The sequence below is a fragment of the Puma concolor genome, chromosome C1 (assembly GCF_028749965.1).
Source record: "Puma concolor isolate L17-30 chromosome C1, mPumCon1.1.hap2, whole genome shotgun sequence".
Classification (NCBI taxonomy): domain Eukaryota; kingdom Metazoa; phylum Chordata; class Mammalia; order Carnivora; family Felidae; genus Puma; species Puma concolor.
The window spans coordinates 213,832,687-213,851,138 of NC_141674.1; the positions used below are offsets into that span (position 1 = coordinate 213,832,687).

At 39.5% G+C, this 18,452-nt stretch overlaps 1 protein-coding gene across 19 annotated transcripts in view; it reads right to left on the minus strand.

Moving 5' to 3' along the window:
- TRIP12 (thyroid hormone receptor interactor 12) overlaps window positions 1-18,452 on the minus strand; it is a 139,467-nt gene that overhangs the window by 58,896 nt on the left and 62,119 nt on the right. For all 19 annotated transcript variants that reach the window (XM_086719851.1, XM_086719848.1, XM_086719864.1 and 16 more), the window contains 3 exons: window positions 10,214-10,319; window positions 6,795-6,931; window positions 870-953 (listed from right to left, as the gene is read on the minus strand). In XM_086719851.1, the coding sequence (XP_086575977.1) occupies window positions 870-953; window positions 6,795-6,931; window positions 10,214-10,319 (327 nt within the window). The remainder of the gene's footprint in view (window positions 1-869; window positions 954-6,794; window positions 6,932-10,213; window positions 10,320-18,452) is intronic.

Genomic DNA, 18,452 nt, shown 5'->3' on the forward strand with positions numbered 1-18,452 from the left:
GAGGTATTAAATATTAGTGCCAGAGGGGACTGTCTCAAATGATCCAAGAAAAACCCAGAGTACATATTTATTTTGAAGAAATTATAGGTTAAGTACCCTTGTGTTGTTTTCCCTGTAATATTATCTACCAATCAAACACTGGTCATGAGATCCTCTAAAAACATGAAAAATTATTTTTATAATGTCCGTAAAGAGAAAAAATTGGCTCACAAGACCTCTAGTCAAAAAGAGACTGCTGTAAAAGTTACTGTAGGAACTTAAAAGCGATCTGAAAGTGATTTATAAATAATGTTTCTTATAAGCCTCACACTGGGGTTCTAGCATATAAACCAACTATCTGAAGACAATAAAAATACATACCCATCCACCTGTAAAGAGTGTATACATAATATAAGGTTGCTTCTTCAAAAGCACAACATTAAAATACCTGGTGTTTATGTATACACTTCGCATTCATTTTTAAATGCTGACCAAGAACACAAAAGAACAAACACAAAAAGCACCCCACTGGATGTATTATGTTACCAGGCACCATGCAGCAATATACTCAACTATCCCCTTTTCAAGATCTTTCTTAATTTATTACCAGCTACACAAGCAAACATAATAAAGAACAATTTAAAAACATAAAAAATAAACATATAAGATTTTGTTTAAACAATAAAACTAAAGAGTGAGACAGATCATCTTCCAAATCCAAATCATCACTAAATAAGCAGCTTTTTTGGGGGGGGGGGGGGGGGAAGTATAGGCATTGCTAGATTATGTTTAAATGAGCTTATCTGAATTAATTTCAACAAAGCACAGAAGTAACAGGCGGCATCTGGTAATGGCTTCTTGTTTCTTATAAGCTCATTAACCGTCTTTACCTTGTAATCGTCCCATCTCGGAATCATCGGATTCACTCTCCCCAGAGGTGGTCATGCCCACAGCCCCTGCAACAGAACTAGAAGCTTCAAAGGGAGGGAAAAAAGAAGGTGAGGGTTAGGAGAGGAATATTCACACTTATTATGCCTGGTTTATCTTAAAAAAAGAAAAAGAGTTTTACGGACTATAGTGAATCATGGCAATTAAATGTGTCTGCCCAATGCACACTCAACTGTTCTTCTAGATTTCATCCTGTAGCTTTTATGAACAAGACGGCTCAACTATCTTAGTGTTCAAGAAGCATAAAACTACAACCTTTACATCTCATTCATACACGGCTTTGACAGATTCCTCACGCCTTGTCCTGAACTCGCCTACCAAAAGTCCGCGAAGTTCATACTGCCAAAACCACTGTGGTATTTAACGGCTGGGCAATTAGTCACAAACAGAACAGAAAGCAAAACTGACATTTGGGGGACATGTTCCGTGTAGATGAGTGTCTTCTTCGGTCTAACTTATTTCTGGACTGCAGCCTTGACACAATCCCTTACACATTTTAAGGATGTGCAGATTACACGCTTATTTCCAGGACCAAATACTGAAGATACACATTAACGAACAGCCCAGCACTGAAATACAAAAGACAGGACAGCTAGGATGTCAGAACAAGTGCAGAAAAACAAGAGCTCAGATTTAGAAGGATTCTACTCCCCAAAAAGCTAACCTGAACAATGATTCGGTCTAAGCAGAGAGGTGGAGTCTGTTACGAACCTGCCCTGATGAAACACTATAGTCCTGTAAAACCAGCGGTTGTTCTGTTCCTCCTCTCCATGTCCGCTGAGTCTTTAAGCAGTTTTTCTACACAATTAACCCATGTTATGACCGCATTATCCACAATACCCTAAGCCCTGCACACTTGCCAGATGACGACAGGTCAGCCCAAAACAATGTTGCTGATTGTTAAAAGAAGCACAGAGATAACATGTGAATTTACAGAGCTTTTCTGAAAAGATGCTAACATACCAGCCACCAACTGTGTATTTTCTTAGTAGTTTTCTTCACACCTCATTAAGTATCTTCTATGATTTCACTGGGATTTTTAGAAAATTCATCAAAAAATGGGTGATTTAAGAACAAGAGTTCTCAAACTGCGGCCCACGGGCCAAATTCGATCCAGCACATCATTCCGTCAATAAAATTTTATTAAAACACAACCAAACTCATTCTTTAACAAGTTGCCTGTGTCTGCTTTCAGTCTACAACCACAGAGCTGGGTAGTTCCAACAGGGCTGATATAAAGCCTAAAATATCAACTGTCTGGCCCTTCACCAGAAAGGTTAGCAACCCCATGGTTTATAGTTACAGGCGAACCAGAAACGCTAATATAAAAGTGTATCAGAGCTTGACAAAATGCATACTTTGGATGAAGAAAAAAGAGTAACGACACTCTCTAATGCCACCTACACATGGCATGTATAAAATGCTCACCATACGCAGGCTGTGTCTGTTTCCTCACAACCATACAAGCAGGTATCGTGAGCTTTTTCACACATGTGAGCAAACTAAGGCCTTGTAACTTGGAGTGCACTTGCCCGAGGTCAGATAGCTAACGATGGAGCACAGATGCGAGCACAAGTGGTCTGACTCTTCATAGGCTGTTCTCAAGTACTGCATTCTATTGCCCCCCTGAATATATTCTGCAGTACTGATTTTTTTATTCCAGTACAGCTGCTTCTTCATGTTCAACAGAAATCTTGTTAACAAATACTGTTATTATATTTTTTTGATTTTTTTAAATGTTTCTTTATTTTTGAGAGAGAGAGAGACAGAGACAGAGACAGAGTATAAGCAGAAGAGGAGCAGAGAGAAGGAGACACAGAATCTGAAGCAGGCTCCGGGCTCTAAGCTGTCAATACGGAGCCTGGTGTGGGGCTCGAACTCACGAACTGTGACATCATGACCTGAGCCGAAGTCGGGACGCTTAACTGACTGAGCCACCCAGGCGCCCCAACAAATACTGTTAGTAAGGTCCCAATTATGACTTCATTTGTTAAAGTGACTCTTATGCTTGCTTTTAAACTTTTCCAAGTACGTGGAGAGCAAACAAAAAGCTTTGACAAATGAGGTAGATTTTTTTAAAATTTTTTTTTAATGTTTATTTTTGAGACAGAGAGAGACAGAGCATGAACGGGGGAGGGTCAGAGAGAGAGGGAGACACAGACCCTGAAACAGGCTTCAGGCTCCGAGCAGTCAGCACAGAGCCCAACGCAGGGCTCGAACTCACAGACCGTGAGCTCATGACCTGAGCCAAAGTCGGACGCTTAACCGACTGAGCCACCCAGGTGCCCCATGAGGTAGATTTTTTTAATGTACATTCTGGCACCACACCTTTAAGGAAAAAAAAAACCCAAAAATTCACTTGGGAAGGTAATGCTGGTTTTTTTAGTTTCTGTATTAGAGGGTCACCATAAGAAGAGGCAAGGATATTCTGATTTTTCATGGAAGTGGAGGGCCTGTTTTAACAGAAACCAGTCACTGAACCCAAAGGAAAAAAGATCCTTCGCCAGCCCACTGAAGGCAAGTATCAAGCATTAAGGTACTAAAGTGCCCTGTGAGAATCACAAAGTTAGAAAACCAGTCTGTGAGTAGCGGGTCTGTCAAGTCATGCAGGCAAGGAAGTGTCATCAACCAACAGTCAATGACAAAGTTCTTTAGTCGAGGCGTCAAACCTCCTTGGGCAACATGCACAAGGTCTCTCCTGATACAAATATAAAAACAAGACCATCAAGCAGAGAAAATGTGATGTCAGATTGTAAGAGGTGTCCATCTTTTTTTGCTGATGTTTACACCAGTTATCTCCCCCATCTACTCTTATCTCTCCCATCTTCACAGCACCTCGAAAGACAGTTTCTAATACACAGCTGAATGAAAACAATGGAAAAAATATTGTTTAAATTAGAACACAAGAAATTTATCCCAGAACCCCATGTTTTTACACTTTAACTGATAAAGCCTCTTATGCAGAAAGAAGTGATAAAATATTAGAAAGCTGACAGAGTTCAATTTTACTGGACAGGAACTTCCAAGGGTTCACCAGATACCTAAGTACAAGAAGCAACGGGAAGATGTTTTTCTGGAGCGTAATGAAAACTTTTGAGGAGAACCAAAACAGTCACTGTCAGTAATGTAATTCTGCCTTATTATAGGCCCTGGTATCAGGTGATACGGAAGCAATCTAACTTTTAGTGATTCTAAACAAAATTAGGAAGATAAAAACTTAAAAAACTGTGTTGCTTTCTTTTTACAAAATGATCCTGTTTATTTCTTGTGAAATTAAGATTCTCAATGCAAAATCGGGTGCCAGGACATGGGCTATTTTTCCTTGCCATCTGATTGCTTTGCAGGTGTAAGAAGAATATTTCTCACTGTGGTGTCTCTAGTATTTGCAAGACTTCACCAGCACTATGAAAAGGTACACAGTTCTGATAAAGTCAAAAACGAGACCCCCCCAACTCGTGGGCAAGCATGGAGAACACTTAACTTTCAACTCCAAGAGCTGGCATCTCTTCCACAAAGAGCCAAGAAGTTGTGCTCCATAGAACATTATGTTTCAAGGTGACCGAGCAGGCACACTGTTGTCAACAAATGTTCTTAAGAGTCAACAACACTGGCAAAGTCAGGGTGATATGAACAAGTTCGCCCAAGATGAAGCAACGTTTTCTTACTACACATGTAAAAAGAAGTAAGTTTATTTTACTGATTTCATTAAAATAGATCAGAAAGATGGGATCTCTATAAATAAGTAACACTGGGGATAAAAAACCACACCAAAAACACTGAAGAGATTAAACCAATCTCCTTAAATGAGTAAAAACATTATTTCAAAATAAATGTTTCCAATAAACGGCGTCTTCTACCAACTGTCTAAGAGCTTCCTGATAACGGATGCTTCGCGAAAGATGCTCTACGTTACCACCATGGATTTATATTCCGCACTAACTTAGAGGGTTTTATTTTTCCTTGAATTCCAATTTTGCATACTGAGAAACTAAAGCACATTGCACTGAAGACTTAAAGCTAATAAGGAATCTGCCTCTTTCCGCAGCACTACTGTAGTGAGCTGGCAGAGAAAGTATTCCTGCAGGATCCATAAGGCATCCTGCTTCCAAAATAAAATTAACTAGTGCTGCTCAGACACCAGTCAGCGTGCCACATGCATCTTTTACAGAAACTTGGAAAACACCTAGATCACACTGTGATTGCAAGTAAGAACGACAATGAACACAAGCCTTCGGGGGGCAGTCGTACCCACCTAATCCCTTGAAGGTTTTATCCTCTTAGGTATACATGCCAGGGATCAAAGTTTTACACACCACCTCCTCACTCTGGCCTCCAATTATATCCGTACGGATTAAACAAACTCTCGTGACTATGGGGGAAGCAGAATGATACAGCCTTTATAAATGCACCCTTATTTTTGAAAACCTGGATTTGGGAGCCCCACATCTCCAGGCAAGCTCAACTATCATGTGTCTCAGTTTTTCCTCGTTTCCAAAATTAGGGTAACAGCACTCACACCTCAGCATACTGTTTTGAATATTAAAAGAGAATATACATGGAGCTCTCAATACCCTGTCTGCAGCAGCCTACAACTTTATAAACGCTGGCTACAGTAATTCCTGTAACGAGTCCACTTTAACACCACGCTCAGCAGCGCCATTTGTGTTGTCCGCACGGGAACTGCCCCACTTCCATATGCAGATGCGAAATAAACACTAAGACATTGGGAAGCACAGCCCGTGTGGCATGAAGAGTTTCAATGAGTTGTACTACAATGGACTGGACTTTCCCTCAAATTTAAACTTTCAGAAAAACTAGTCTAAAGAAAAGCAGGTGAGAAAAGTCCCCTCCTACCAGAAGAAGTGCTTCAAGTTCACGGTTCCGTTTATCATACAAAAGCAAGAAAGACAGTGGCAAAAACGTTAAGGTGGACAGAAAGCGGAGACAAAAAGCACAAACCATGAATAGCTGCGGGCAAACCCGAAGCTTCCTGGCAAACTAGGACACAGGCTCCACCACAGGGATGAGAGAGAACTAGCACATATACTAACGTTACAGTAAGTGGAAGTGCTCTGTTAAAGTCAGTCCTTACCTAAACCTAAGCCCATGTGTATCATTCGGACATAAGGGACTCATCATACCCAAGTTCATAATGATAGACTGCGATATTTTTCCATCTGTACTTACCGTTAGTGAAAAATGCTCACAGCAAGCTACATTTTACAACTGTCATCCACAATTAACCTCTGAATTATTAGTCTCCTATTTGTATTGGTGATCAATACATATTTAAAGCTGAAAGGGGTGGGGGGCAGCCTAATTTTTGTTGTGCTGAGGTATCAAGAAGAATAAAAATAAGCCCATAAAAACATAAATAGCATTCTTCAAGTTCCTTCCAAACTGAATACTTCTTACTTTTTAGAGGCTACAACATATTCTACATCAAAATTTACACATATACGAAGAAGCAATTTAAGCCACATCCTTACATTCTGATTATAAACTCAAATTTTCACACAAACAATGGGCAACTACTGTATGTCCGCATGGACAGTGAAGAATCTTAAACAGAGAGTGACTTATCTTACCTAAAAGCCTTTTGAATGTAATCATCACAAACTTGGATTTGGAAAAGAATTAAAACAAAAACAAACGAACAAACCAAAAAACAAATGAATCCGACTAATCAAAAAAACCCAAACCTATAAAGTAAAGCCAAAGAGAACCAAAAGCTTATTTGATGGTAACATCAAGTATATTTCTGTCCCCTCTCTTGCATTATATTTGGTACGCCTACAAAGCAGTTGCTCTCTAAATAAATCTGTAAGACACATAAACGCATCTCGGGGCTAGAAGTGCCAATCTACCTGCAGCTCCCTGGGGGGTTTCGTCTGTCCGCGCAGCTGAAGAATTTACTGTCTCCTGGTTGCTTTCAGGGTCCGCCATTTTCTCCTGTCGACGAGCTTCAGCTGCTCCTCGTTTGCCCAGGCCAGAGCCCCGCCGACTGCAACAGAAAGATGCCATCATAGGCGGCACTACCAGTGACCAGGAGCAATGTCCACACAGCACAAAGCTCCAATGCATGGAGCACAAAGCCAGTTTCTTCTTTTTACATAAAAATTGTTGCAGAAAATCACTATGGGTAACAACCAGGACTTTGTATATTTAAAATTCTTCCAAGTTACGTCGCATTCACAATACACGCTTTTGTGTCGCTATGAGCTGTGGTCATCTTTACGGACAAAAATGATTTTTAAACACTTCAACCAAATGGAAAAGTGACTCCTGCTGAGAGAATTCAACCATTTGAAATAGATCCCTACTTCCAGGCTAAATAGTGGATCAATATACAGACTTTACACTTGACAATGAGGGGGAAGGAAAGTGGAAGACAAAAAGGTCGGGGCTGGGGGCGGGGGGAGGGTAGGGATTCCCATCACTAAGTTCCAGACAACTTTAATCATCAACAAAAAATAACTATTCCAATAATGAGCAAGAGTTCCATCTTTTAAAATAAGGATTAAAGGGGCGCCTGGGTGGTTCAGTCAGTTAAGCGTCCGACTTCAGCTCAGGTCATGATCTCGTGGTCAGCGAGTTCGAGCCCCGCATCAGGCCCTGTGCTGACAGATCAGAGCCTGGAGCCTGCTTCTGATTCTGTGTCTCCCTCTCTCTCTGCCTCTCTCAAAAATGAATAAATGTTGGAAGGAAGGAAGGGAGGGAGGGAGGGAGGAAGGAAGGAAGGAAGGAAGGAAGGAAGGAAGGAAGGAAGGAAGGAAGGAAGGAAGGAAGGAAGATTTAATATTTATAAATACATACAGATGACACTGAGGAAGACACTGGTTTCGGATTAAGTAACAGTGTAATATGCATCAGAACGTCAATCAATCATCTCTCATAAAGCAAGTAACATTTTACTGATAACAATATTTTCTATTTTAAAAGAGAAATCAGTAAGCAAATTAGGTAAAAACAAAAGATTTTTCCAGGTTATTACAACTTGGTACTGTTTAAATATGTAGCCTCCAAAGTACCTTAGGAAATGAAGAAAGACACTAAGGAAATGTTTTAGACCAAAGTCAATCTGCAGTGGAATTGGATGCTGGCTAGTAAAGAACAAGAAGAAGGCAGCAGGCGTAAGTGACATGGAAATGAAGGCTCTGAATCTCCAGACAGTGCTAGAAGAGTCTGTAATCCCCCCTACACGGGAATTTGCTTAGCCAATCTTCTCTTCCAGGGAAACAGCTCACTGCAAACCCAATTTACCAAGCTACCACTTAGTGGGATTCAAATTAATCCATCTATTTAACATTCAATTTGCACCAACCCCGTAACACACGCCATGCTGAACACTTGGGTGGCTGCCCTCAAAGAGTCACTGGTCTACAGAGATGAAGACACACCCGTAGCAGGCTATGAAAGCACTAAATTCAAGAGGCATCTCAACTAATTCAGAAAAAATTCGAGATGAAGAGCTCTCCAGGCAGGTGGCTAGCTTGCTTGTGTAGAGCATAAGCACGTACACTGTAAGTAACGTGACATGCTCTAAGAAAGTGGTCATGAACAGAAGGCAGCAAAGATGGGACCCTTAGATTACCTGACTTCACATCAACCTAAAATTAATTTTCAACCACAGCGAATTCAGTTTACCTCTCAGATGATAAACTCGGTAAAAACTGGATTCAAAATCTAGCCCAAAATAAGACAAACCCTCTGAGGAACTGAGACATTTTCTCAAAAGAGTTCTTGGAAAACTATGGCCAAGAAACCTCAAAAGCCAATAGGTACACTAACTCCACAGATTTTAACCAGTACATTAAATAATCCAGATAGAAGCAGAAAATAAGGGGAAAAACAGAGTTAAAGTGGCACAAGTCCTTTTCTTCTGACCTATAACAAGTCTCACTGTTTCCTTACGTCACCACTGGACCCGGCACTGAGAGCAGTCAATGTCTCTTACCTTAGAGCGGAAACAAGAGCTAAGCCCTTTTAGCTCACCTGAGGGAGAGTAGGGGAAAAGGACACTCAAACCCTCTGCCCCACCACTGTTTCGTGACACTTCGTAGAAAGAACAAACTACATATAAACGAGTGAATAACTAGCTTCGCAAGGGCATCTGAGCAACTGACCACGCCCCAAAATGTGAGGCAACTGTAAGAAATTTTTTTTAACTTTAACTTCAGATTCTCAATCAGTTAACAAAAGCATGTGACAAAACGCACCATGTCACACACAAAGGTAGTGGATTTCCTGAAAATGAGATCCCATCCAGCAACTGAGGGAAACGGGGACTGGAGTCCTGAAAAGCACACACGCAGAACCTACATCCGGCCTCCAGGGGTAGGTGTCGTCCTACATGTGAAAGTGAAGCATCTCTCTCCCCCTGATCCATTCAACTCCAGTGGTGCCCACATTTTCAGAAACTAAGTAGGCAATGGTACAGCCATTAAAACAGGCATCCCCTTTGATCCATTAATCACACTACCGGGAAATTTAGCTACCTTTACAAAATAACCCAAATCTGCATAAAGATGCTCATTAGAGATTTATTGGCCGACTGGAACTCTGAAAACAGCCTCAAGTCCAACTACTGGCAATAACTCTGTGAAAATGTTGTAGCAACAGAAGACAAGACAGATGGTTAAGAGTGTTGTCAAAAAATAGCATGAGGGGCGCCTGGGTGGCTCAGTTGATTATGCGCCTGAGTTTGGCTCAGGTCTTGATCTCACGGGGCTCATGGATTCGAGCCCCACGTCAGGCTCTGTGCGGACAGTGCAGAGCCTGCAGCCTGCTTCAGATTCTGTGTCTCCCTCTCTCTCTGCCCCTCCCCCGTTCACACGCGGTCTCTCAAAAATAAACATTAAAAAAAGTTGTTTTTTAATTTTTTTTTTTAAACGTTTACTTATTTTTGAGACAGAGAGAGAGCATGAACAGGGGAGGATCAGAGAGAGGGAGACACAGAATCTGAAACAGGCCCCAGGCTCTGAGCTGTCAGCACAGACCCCGACGCAGGGCTCAAACTCACGGAGCGCGAGATCATGACCTGAGTCGAAGTCAGCCACTTAACCGACTGAGCCACCCAGGTGCCCCTAAAAAAAGTTTTTTAAACTAGCATGAATAAAGCTTAGCAAAAACATATAAACACTGGGGAAGAATTCATTTACGTAGGACAAATAAATGTCAAGTGAAATTTCAGTAAGTTTTGAAAACTTGTAAAAGGAAAGATTTTGATCAGAGTGGAACAAAAGACAATGAACTGATCATAAACCGGGAAAACCCCATGTGTTACCTGGCACTAGCACAGGAGCCCGTGGTCTTTTGGCGTGTGCTCCGCCTCAAACTGGGGAGCTCAGCAGGTGGGGATTCACTGCGCTTCTTGGTAGATTTTCTTAAACCTATACGTGTGAAATGTAAGATCAGTTTTTGTTTTTAAAAGTTATCGTAAATTAAAAAGTACAAAACTCTTCAGGTCAGAAGACCGCAGCATCTTCCGTGGCCTTTGTAGCACTCTACCAGGGTCCCTTCCCAGTTGGCCTTTACTTACCTGACTCATACTGGCAAAGCTAATATGGGACACGCCGCACTCCTGGTCAGGATAGAACCTTCTCACGTAAGCCCAACCTTGACTCAAGCTATGCCACCCCACGAGTGACAGTACTTCTTCTCTCATCCTATCCCCTTAAATGTTCTGATCACAGCTGTACTGCTCCGCTAACTAAGCCAAGAGATTTTCTTTTTCGCATTTACTACGTATTTCAGGTTTTTACTAAATTGAAAAAATTGCCTAAATTTCATTCTCATTCATTAGCACTTTATTACATGACTTTTAAACTGTCCCATTTCACCTAGTTTATACAAAGTTCGTCAATTAAGACTACGAGAGCACAAAATGCTTTCTTTGCTTTACACCACCCCATCAACAAGGAATATACACTGGAGCTGAAGGCTATTAGGATGTCCAATATACAGATAACTGGATAATTCGGGGTCAAAAGTAAATCAAGCACACTTCACATGTCATTCTAGAAGCTAACGGATACCCTTTATAGGGTTAACAGAACCTAAAAAGGTACAGCATTAGGTAAAGATAAAGTTTATTACTATTTTATAAACACCGGTGAAGCAGTCAGAGTGCTGTTCGCCCTCCTCCCCCGCCCCCCCCCCCCCAACAATGTTATCAACCATGATGACACGCTGGGCAGTGTGCTGGACCTAAACAAAGATCTCCAACAGTGAAAGGTCTCCAAAGTCAAAAAGCCTATTTCCAGGAGAAGTACAGCATCATCTGACAGAGCCCTTACCTTTATCTGAGACTAATTACATAGTAATAACAACTCTCTAGCTCACTTGTTATTTCCCCCAGGAAGTTCTAATGTTTTGGACCATTTCACTGCTTCACAGTGGAAAGATCAGAAATTCCTTACTCCCGACTGGGATAAAAACACCAGTAACGGCCTGGATAAGAGGTGGTAAAAAAAAAAAAAAAAAAAAAAAAAAAAAATTCCAGACATCTTCTTGGGCTTCTAGCTGCTTAATTTAAAACTTCAGTTCATTTAACTTGGGATGGTCCCCATACCACGTATAATAAAAGTTGCTAAGTAAAAACAGCACACTACTAAAGAATCTTTAAATACCAAACAGAAGTTATGAAGACAAAAATCGATGTTTAGACAGGCATTATTACCATTTAGAAATCTAAACCAAACCTTCCACGCCTTTTTTTGTCTCCCCCAGAGTAACTTTTGGGAAACTTTATGCAGACTCCTCAAACTAGCATAAAAGGACCAAGCTGAAACTTTAATTGGGGAAAGACTGGCCTAAGAGTTTCTTAAATTTCAACTGTGTTTTTAGACTGATTTTCTACACAGCATATCACCACAGTTCCTCAGTGCGATCACCAATCTATGCCTGATACCCTACACTAGCTTTCCTCTGCCTGGACATACACCCCGTCATCTGCAAGACGAACATGGCACGTGGACAGATTATGGGACTAGCTTCATGTATTCAGCTAATTACTATCACTCTTTTTTAAATCTGTAAACAACTCAAATTATTTTTAAATAATGTTTTAGAAAATATTCCACTCATCTATTTGAATTGTGCAACTAAGTTAGAATAGACTAAAAATGTACAATTTACAGAAAAAAATGAGTGCACATTGCATATGAACACTCCACAGTGTTTTTACCTTTAAGGCACTTTAAAATCCCTTGTTATTATCACTAATATTACTTAATAGGATACTAAATGTCTTTATACATATACCGTGATACAGCAATGGACATTAGCAAACATTTTTGTATCTATTCAGTGACATCCCCCCAAAAATTCAAATAAACACACCGTGGGTTACTCCTATATCGCTAATGAGGTGACAGTATAGTTTTTGACCAAACTTTTACACTTTCACTACCCATGTCCTATTTTAGACTTCAGTGTTTAACTTTCTTTTAAATAATTTCACGCATATGTCATTTTCTTATGATAAAATGTACTCACTTTAAATTACGGGGTTCAATATGGAGTTTAACAAACGTACCGACCCATATAACCAACACGACAATCAAGACAGGACATCTCCATCGCTCCAAAAAGTCCCTTCATGCTCCTTGCTAATTCCCTCCCCCACATTTCGGACCTCTGGACACCACTCGTGTGCCTGTCTGACATTACCGCCTCTTCTAGAATTTCATAAAAATGGGAGTCCTATAGTATTTTGGAGATGAATTCACATTGCTGCACAGATTAGTAGTCCATTCCTTTCTATTGTGGAGAAGTATCCCTTCGTATGGATATGCCACAATCTTCATCCATTCTTGGTGTTAAAATTTAAGAGAAATGTACTAAACTGCAGAAAAGTAGGACAAAGGAGAACCACAACAACAGAGTAGATATTTTTAACTGGTATTATAATCCTGCTGCAAAGTAAAATGGCTGTCAGGCTACGTGACATGACTCCATTTAGCCTGATAAACTAGGAGAACCCCAAACGTTCTGTTTTCTGAAAGGCAATCCAATGGTAAAGGAGCTGCTACACGTAACGCTTTGGTGGAAAAGAGGTCTCTATCTGTAACATTACCTGAACCCAGGATGGGAGACAAAACTAGCGGTTGTATGTATCTCTGCTCCAAAATCTGGAACAGGGGAACACCTCACAATTGGCAAAGAGTGATAATTAATAACTTTTCAGTATTTCTAGGCAAATCAAGTCAAATGTTGGAAGAACTCTACAAATTCTCCCTCCCAAATCTAAAACATGTTAAGATTAGAAATGTCAAACTTTTGGGGAAAAAGGAAAGCTGAAGTAGTGTGGCAAACCAAGCCCTGCCTAGAAATGGGGAGAGCTTAACTTTCTTTTGGCCATTCAGCTGTCAGTTCTAGAACATTTTTTTTTTTTTAATGAAGTATACCATCAAGCCTCTTCGTTTTTAATGTTTATTTTTGAGAGACAGACAGAGATGGGGGGGGGGGGGGGGAGGGACAGAAAATCCAAAGCAAGCTCTGCTGCTGACAGCAGAGAGCCCAATGGGAGGCTTGAACTCACAGACCACGAGATCACGACTGAGCCAAAGTCGGGATGCTTAACCGACTAAGCCACACCCAGGTGCCCTAGAACATACTGTCTTCACAATATTAGACTGGCTTTAGTTTTCAAAAGCACTTTCAGATATAAAGTTATGATTATTCTTACTTTTCAGACACAAAAATATTAACTGACTTGCTTAAAGGTGCGTAACCCAGCCAACTACACAATTCCTAAGCTTATTTTGAAGCAAAACAGAGGCTACTACATCTTTACTATACTTCTGGAAAAGCATTAAAAATACAACTCTACCTCCACAATAGTGATTTGTTCAAGGCCCAAGGAAATGAGGGGCTTTCTTACAAGTGAAATTCATTAATGACTGGATAGTAATCTTGGGGAAGGTAGGGTGAGGGAGCCGTAACACAGGCTGGGGACCGACAGGGTCATCTTTATTTGAGCTCCTGGATCCAGCCAAGCCTGAAGCAAACCAATCTCCTGACTTTACCAGTCATGTGAACTGACTGGTGTATATATGTATGTATGCCACATATCATATAATATATGTCATAGAATATATTTACCTTATATAACACAGAATTATATTAAAATTATAAAAAGGCAGGTGTTGACAAATTGCAGCCTATGGGCCAAATCCATCTGGCAGCCTGTTTTTGTGCATCCCACTAGCTAGGAATGGTTTTTTACATTTTTAGTAAGTTGTTAAAAAGAAGAAGATGTGACAAAAAACTTATGTGGCCAGTAAAACCTAAAATATTTACTTTATGGGACTTTACAGAAAATATATACTGACCTGGACTTTGAAGAGAAAAAGGAAGAACAGTATATGGACTCATCTAAACTTCAAAAATCAGTTAAATATTTAAAAAATAAGAACTTGTCCCCCACCCAAAAGAAATAGAAACAAAAACCTCTTGTGTTTTAAAAAGAAAAACAAGGGGCGCCTGGGTGACTCAGTTGGTGTCCAACTTTGGCTCAGGTCATGATCTCACAGTTCATGAGTGCAAGCCCTACGTCAGGCTCTGTGCTGACAGCTCAGAGCCTGGAGCCTGCTTCCGATACTGTGTCTCCCCCTCTCTCTGCCCCTCCCCAGCTCGCACTCTCTCTCAAAAATAAACATTAAAAAAAATTTAAAAATAAAGAAAAGAAAAATAAGACTAGAAAAATAAGCTAAGCAGTATTAGCTTCAGTCCTGATTTTTCTAGATTATTAGTTATTTTGATTTTTTTACTTCTAAGTTTTGCAATATTCCCACAGATAACAAATACATCTCCATTTTAAAATGGAGTAGACAAACCAATGAATAAGGTACACAAACCAGTATTTTAAACAAGGGTATTCAAAATCAATTCATTTATATTTAAAGGCATCAAAGGATGATAGGAATGATTTTTGAAACACAAATCCCCAATTTGTTTATACATTTTAAAAAGCTATGAAGTATCCATTTATTTACACATGTTGAATCTATTTCAAAAGGTTTTCAGAAAGACTTGTTTTTTCTTCATAAAGAGAAAAACCAAAAAAAAAAAAAAAAAAAAAAAAAAAAAAGAGAAAAACCAAATAACATGACTATTATCCCACATGGAGACTTCAATTTAGAATCCTGCAATGGGGCCATTTTGCTACTGGAAAAAGTGAACCAAATAAAGAGAATTAACTAACAGTGGGAATATTTTCAGTAACTAGATCTTGATCCCTTCAGCCAAAACAGAATTGTGAGAACCTGGTATAACTTGGTAGTGTTGCGTGTCTACTTTCAAGTATATACATCCCTACTAATTAATGGTTACTTTACCAAAATAAATTCACAAAATGGAAAGTAACCTATCCTATTAAAAGGGATCATAGATGTTTATTTTAAAATCACTCAGTAACAATAAAAGATAAGTTTTGCAGATGACAGTAAGCTAATTCCCAAATGGAATTTTCTAAGCCAAGTTTTTATTTCCTAGTCAATGCAATTTCATGCATGGAGTTGGCAATACAAATTAAAAACATTAGACATGTACAAACATATTCATCTAAGCATTGTTTTTAATAATGAGACACTGGAAAAGAGCTAAATGTCCAATAATAGGAAATGGTTAAATAAACACCAGTACAGTAATAAAAACTGCAGAACACAGTATTAGCTAATAAGGATTTGAACAAATGGCATTTTACCCTATTAGTGGGAATGTAAATTCATATATTTCTAGGGGCAATTTCAAAATAAATCAGTATTTAAAAAGAACATAACCAGAAACCTAACAAGGAGATAATGATGTAAATTACAAAGCTCTAGTCAATTTAAAAATTTAGAACAATATAAATTGGGAATGAGCTAAATTAGAGTACATCCATTTAAGCCATTAAAATGATATAGTTTTTTTGAAAGGAAAAAATCTATTAATAAGTGTGTAGGCAAATAAAAGCACTTCGGTTTCTTCACACCAAAAACACGGATGCTACCTCATTCTGTTGTCACAAGGATAGAATTTAGTGTGTGTCACATGTCCAGCATGGAGCCTGGCTTATAATATTAGGGCATTCTACTGTCACACAGAGCAAGCTCCAACTTTTGAAAAAGCATGTGCATAAACATCAAAAAGTATGTGACTTCCGGCTAAAGACAGACTGAATACACATGCATTAACTTCTGTCCTCTCCTAGAGCTCCACTAAAATGGCATTAAAAGAATCTGAGGCAGGGGCACCTGGGTGGCTCAGTCAATTAAGCATCTGACTCAATTTCAGCTCAGGTCATGATCTCACAGCTCGTGAATTCATGCCCCCATCAGGCTCTGTGCTGACAGTGAGGAGCCTGCTTGGTATTCTCTCTCTCTCTCTCTCTCTCTCTCTCTCTCTCTCTCTCTCTGCCCTCTACCCTGCTTGCTCTCTCTCAAAATAAATAAATAAACTTAAAAAAAAAAAGAATCTGAGGCATAAAACCACAAGGATGAGAAGAATAGAAGAGATTACTATCGCAATACAATTTTACAAGATGAAAAGCAGAAACTTTAGCACGAGAAATTCCAGAAAACTGAGATAAATTGCCAATGAGAGGGCCACTCAAAATCTCACAAAGGTTCAGGAATTGATGGTACCAGGTACCTCTGGGATGGCTCTGGAATTAAAACTGAGGATTGGTTGACAGGCTGCTTATACAGCAGTCAGATCCCCAGATCCCCTCCCCCACTTGTACAGCTGGGTAACTGTCCCTCTGCTGACCCAGCAAAACACAATACCTCTATTCTTAAGAAAGTATAAAACAAAGAAATTCTCAAAGGACAGAGTTGCATATAGGTGCACCATATCAAAATAAGAGAAGGGCAGGAAGATCAAGCATCAACAAGACATATTAGATGACAGGTGCCTCTTTTCCTGCTCAGCCCCCAGACCTCGGTCAGGTCAGCTTTTAACTCCACGCAGGAGCATAAAGGAATCTTCTCTGTGGAATTTTACCAAAGAAAAAGATCTAAAAATAATGATAGAGGAGGTTTTGTAATGACTAAACCAACCAGATCACTAGAGAATGAGTTTCAGTCAAATCTCATCTCTGTGCTCAGAGCTTACAAATTGGATTTTTGGTCCCCATACACTTGAGTATGAGGAAACAACCAGGAATTACCAAAGCCTGAGGAAATTTCCCGGTATGAAAATCAAAACCAAACCAACCTCCCTCCCCAAAAAAACGTCATAAGAGAATAGTGCAAAGAAAACTCACCATTAATGTCCTCAAAAAAACAAAGGCGTCCGTAACAAAAAGGAAATGAGAACAAAATAATCTCTTGAAAATAGAGAGGAAACAACAAAAACTCAATAGAAAGGTTGGAAGAAGTTGAAGAAATCTACCAGAAAGCAGAACAAAAAAGTAAATCAAGAATGAAAAGACCAGAACTTTCCAAGAAGATAATCATCCAAAACAACAGGAGATCTAGAAAGAGAAAGAAACAAGGATACAGTGAACAACCATTTCGGTTTGCTTGGTTCTAATCCAGGTTTTAAGGTGAGCGTCCCAAGGGAAACCAGGGCTGCGGGGTACCCTAAGAAGAAATGAAAACCCAAAGGGAAGGCAATATCATGACACAGAGGTAAAGAGCTGCAAGTTTCCAGAAAAATGGGTTACATATACAACAGATTAGGAATCAGAATGTTTCCAGTAAAAAACGCTTAAAAATAATGTAATTCTTCAAAATTCTTAAGAACAATAATTTCTAACTCAGAACTCTATATTCATTCAAACAAGTATCAAGGTTAATATACTTTCAGACATTCAAGATCTGAAAAATCAATAAATAAAAGGCCTTTAAAAATCTTGTATGCACGCTTTCTTAGAAAGCAAGTGGAAGTGAGATTCCATCACACAAAATAGTAATCCAGGAAAGACAATGTGGGATCTATTAACAGAAAACTAAACCAAAGACTGAAGAAACCAAAGACTGAAGAAAATACCCTGGCTAAATAAAAACAGTGCACAGGCATAAAAGAACAGCCATCCAGAGACTTTATTTCTTTAGGAAAATTTAACAAACACAAGTAGACAGCTTGAAAAAGATTTAGACAATTAGCAAAGAGTTTGGAGTAATGGGTTCACAGAAAAGGAAAACAACATCAACAAAATAATTATTTAAATCAAGAAAAACAAAAATATTTAAGAAAGGAACCCTTCTGACACAACTGTAAATGGCGTTTCTGTCTCCATACAAACATCAGGCACTGATCATGACGGGGCAAATGGGAAGTGTATGCAGTATGTGCTGGGTGGGTACAGAGGTGCGGTAACTTTCATAAAGGGTGTGTAACAGAGCACATGTTGGAGGGGGAGAAAAGCAACAAATAAACATGAGTACATAATCCAAACACATGGAAATAGATACCAAAATAATCCAATGGGGAAGGGCAATGTGGCGGGAAGACTGTTTTTTCCTAATCAATTTATATGTAACTTCAGTAAAAAGTAATCTGACCAAAATAATTCTTATTCTAACGTGGCATAC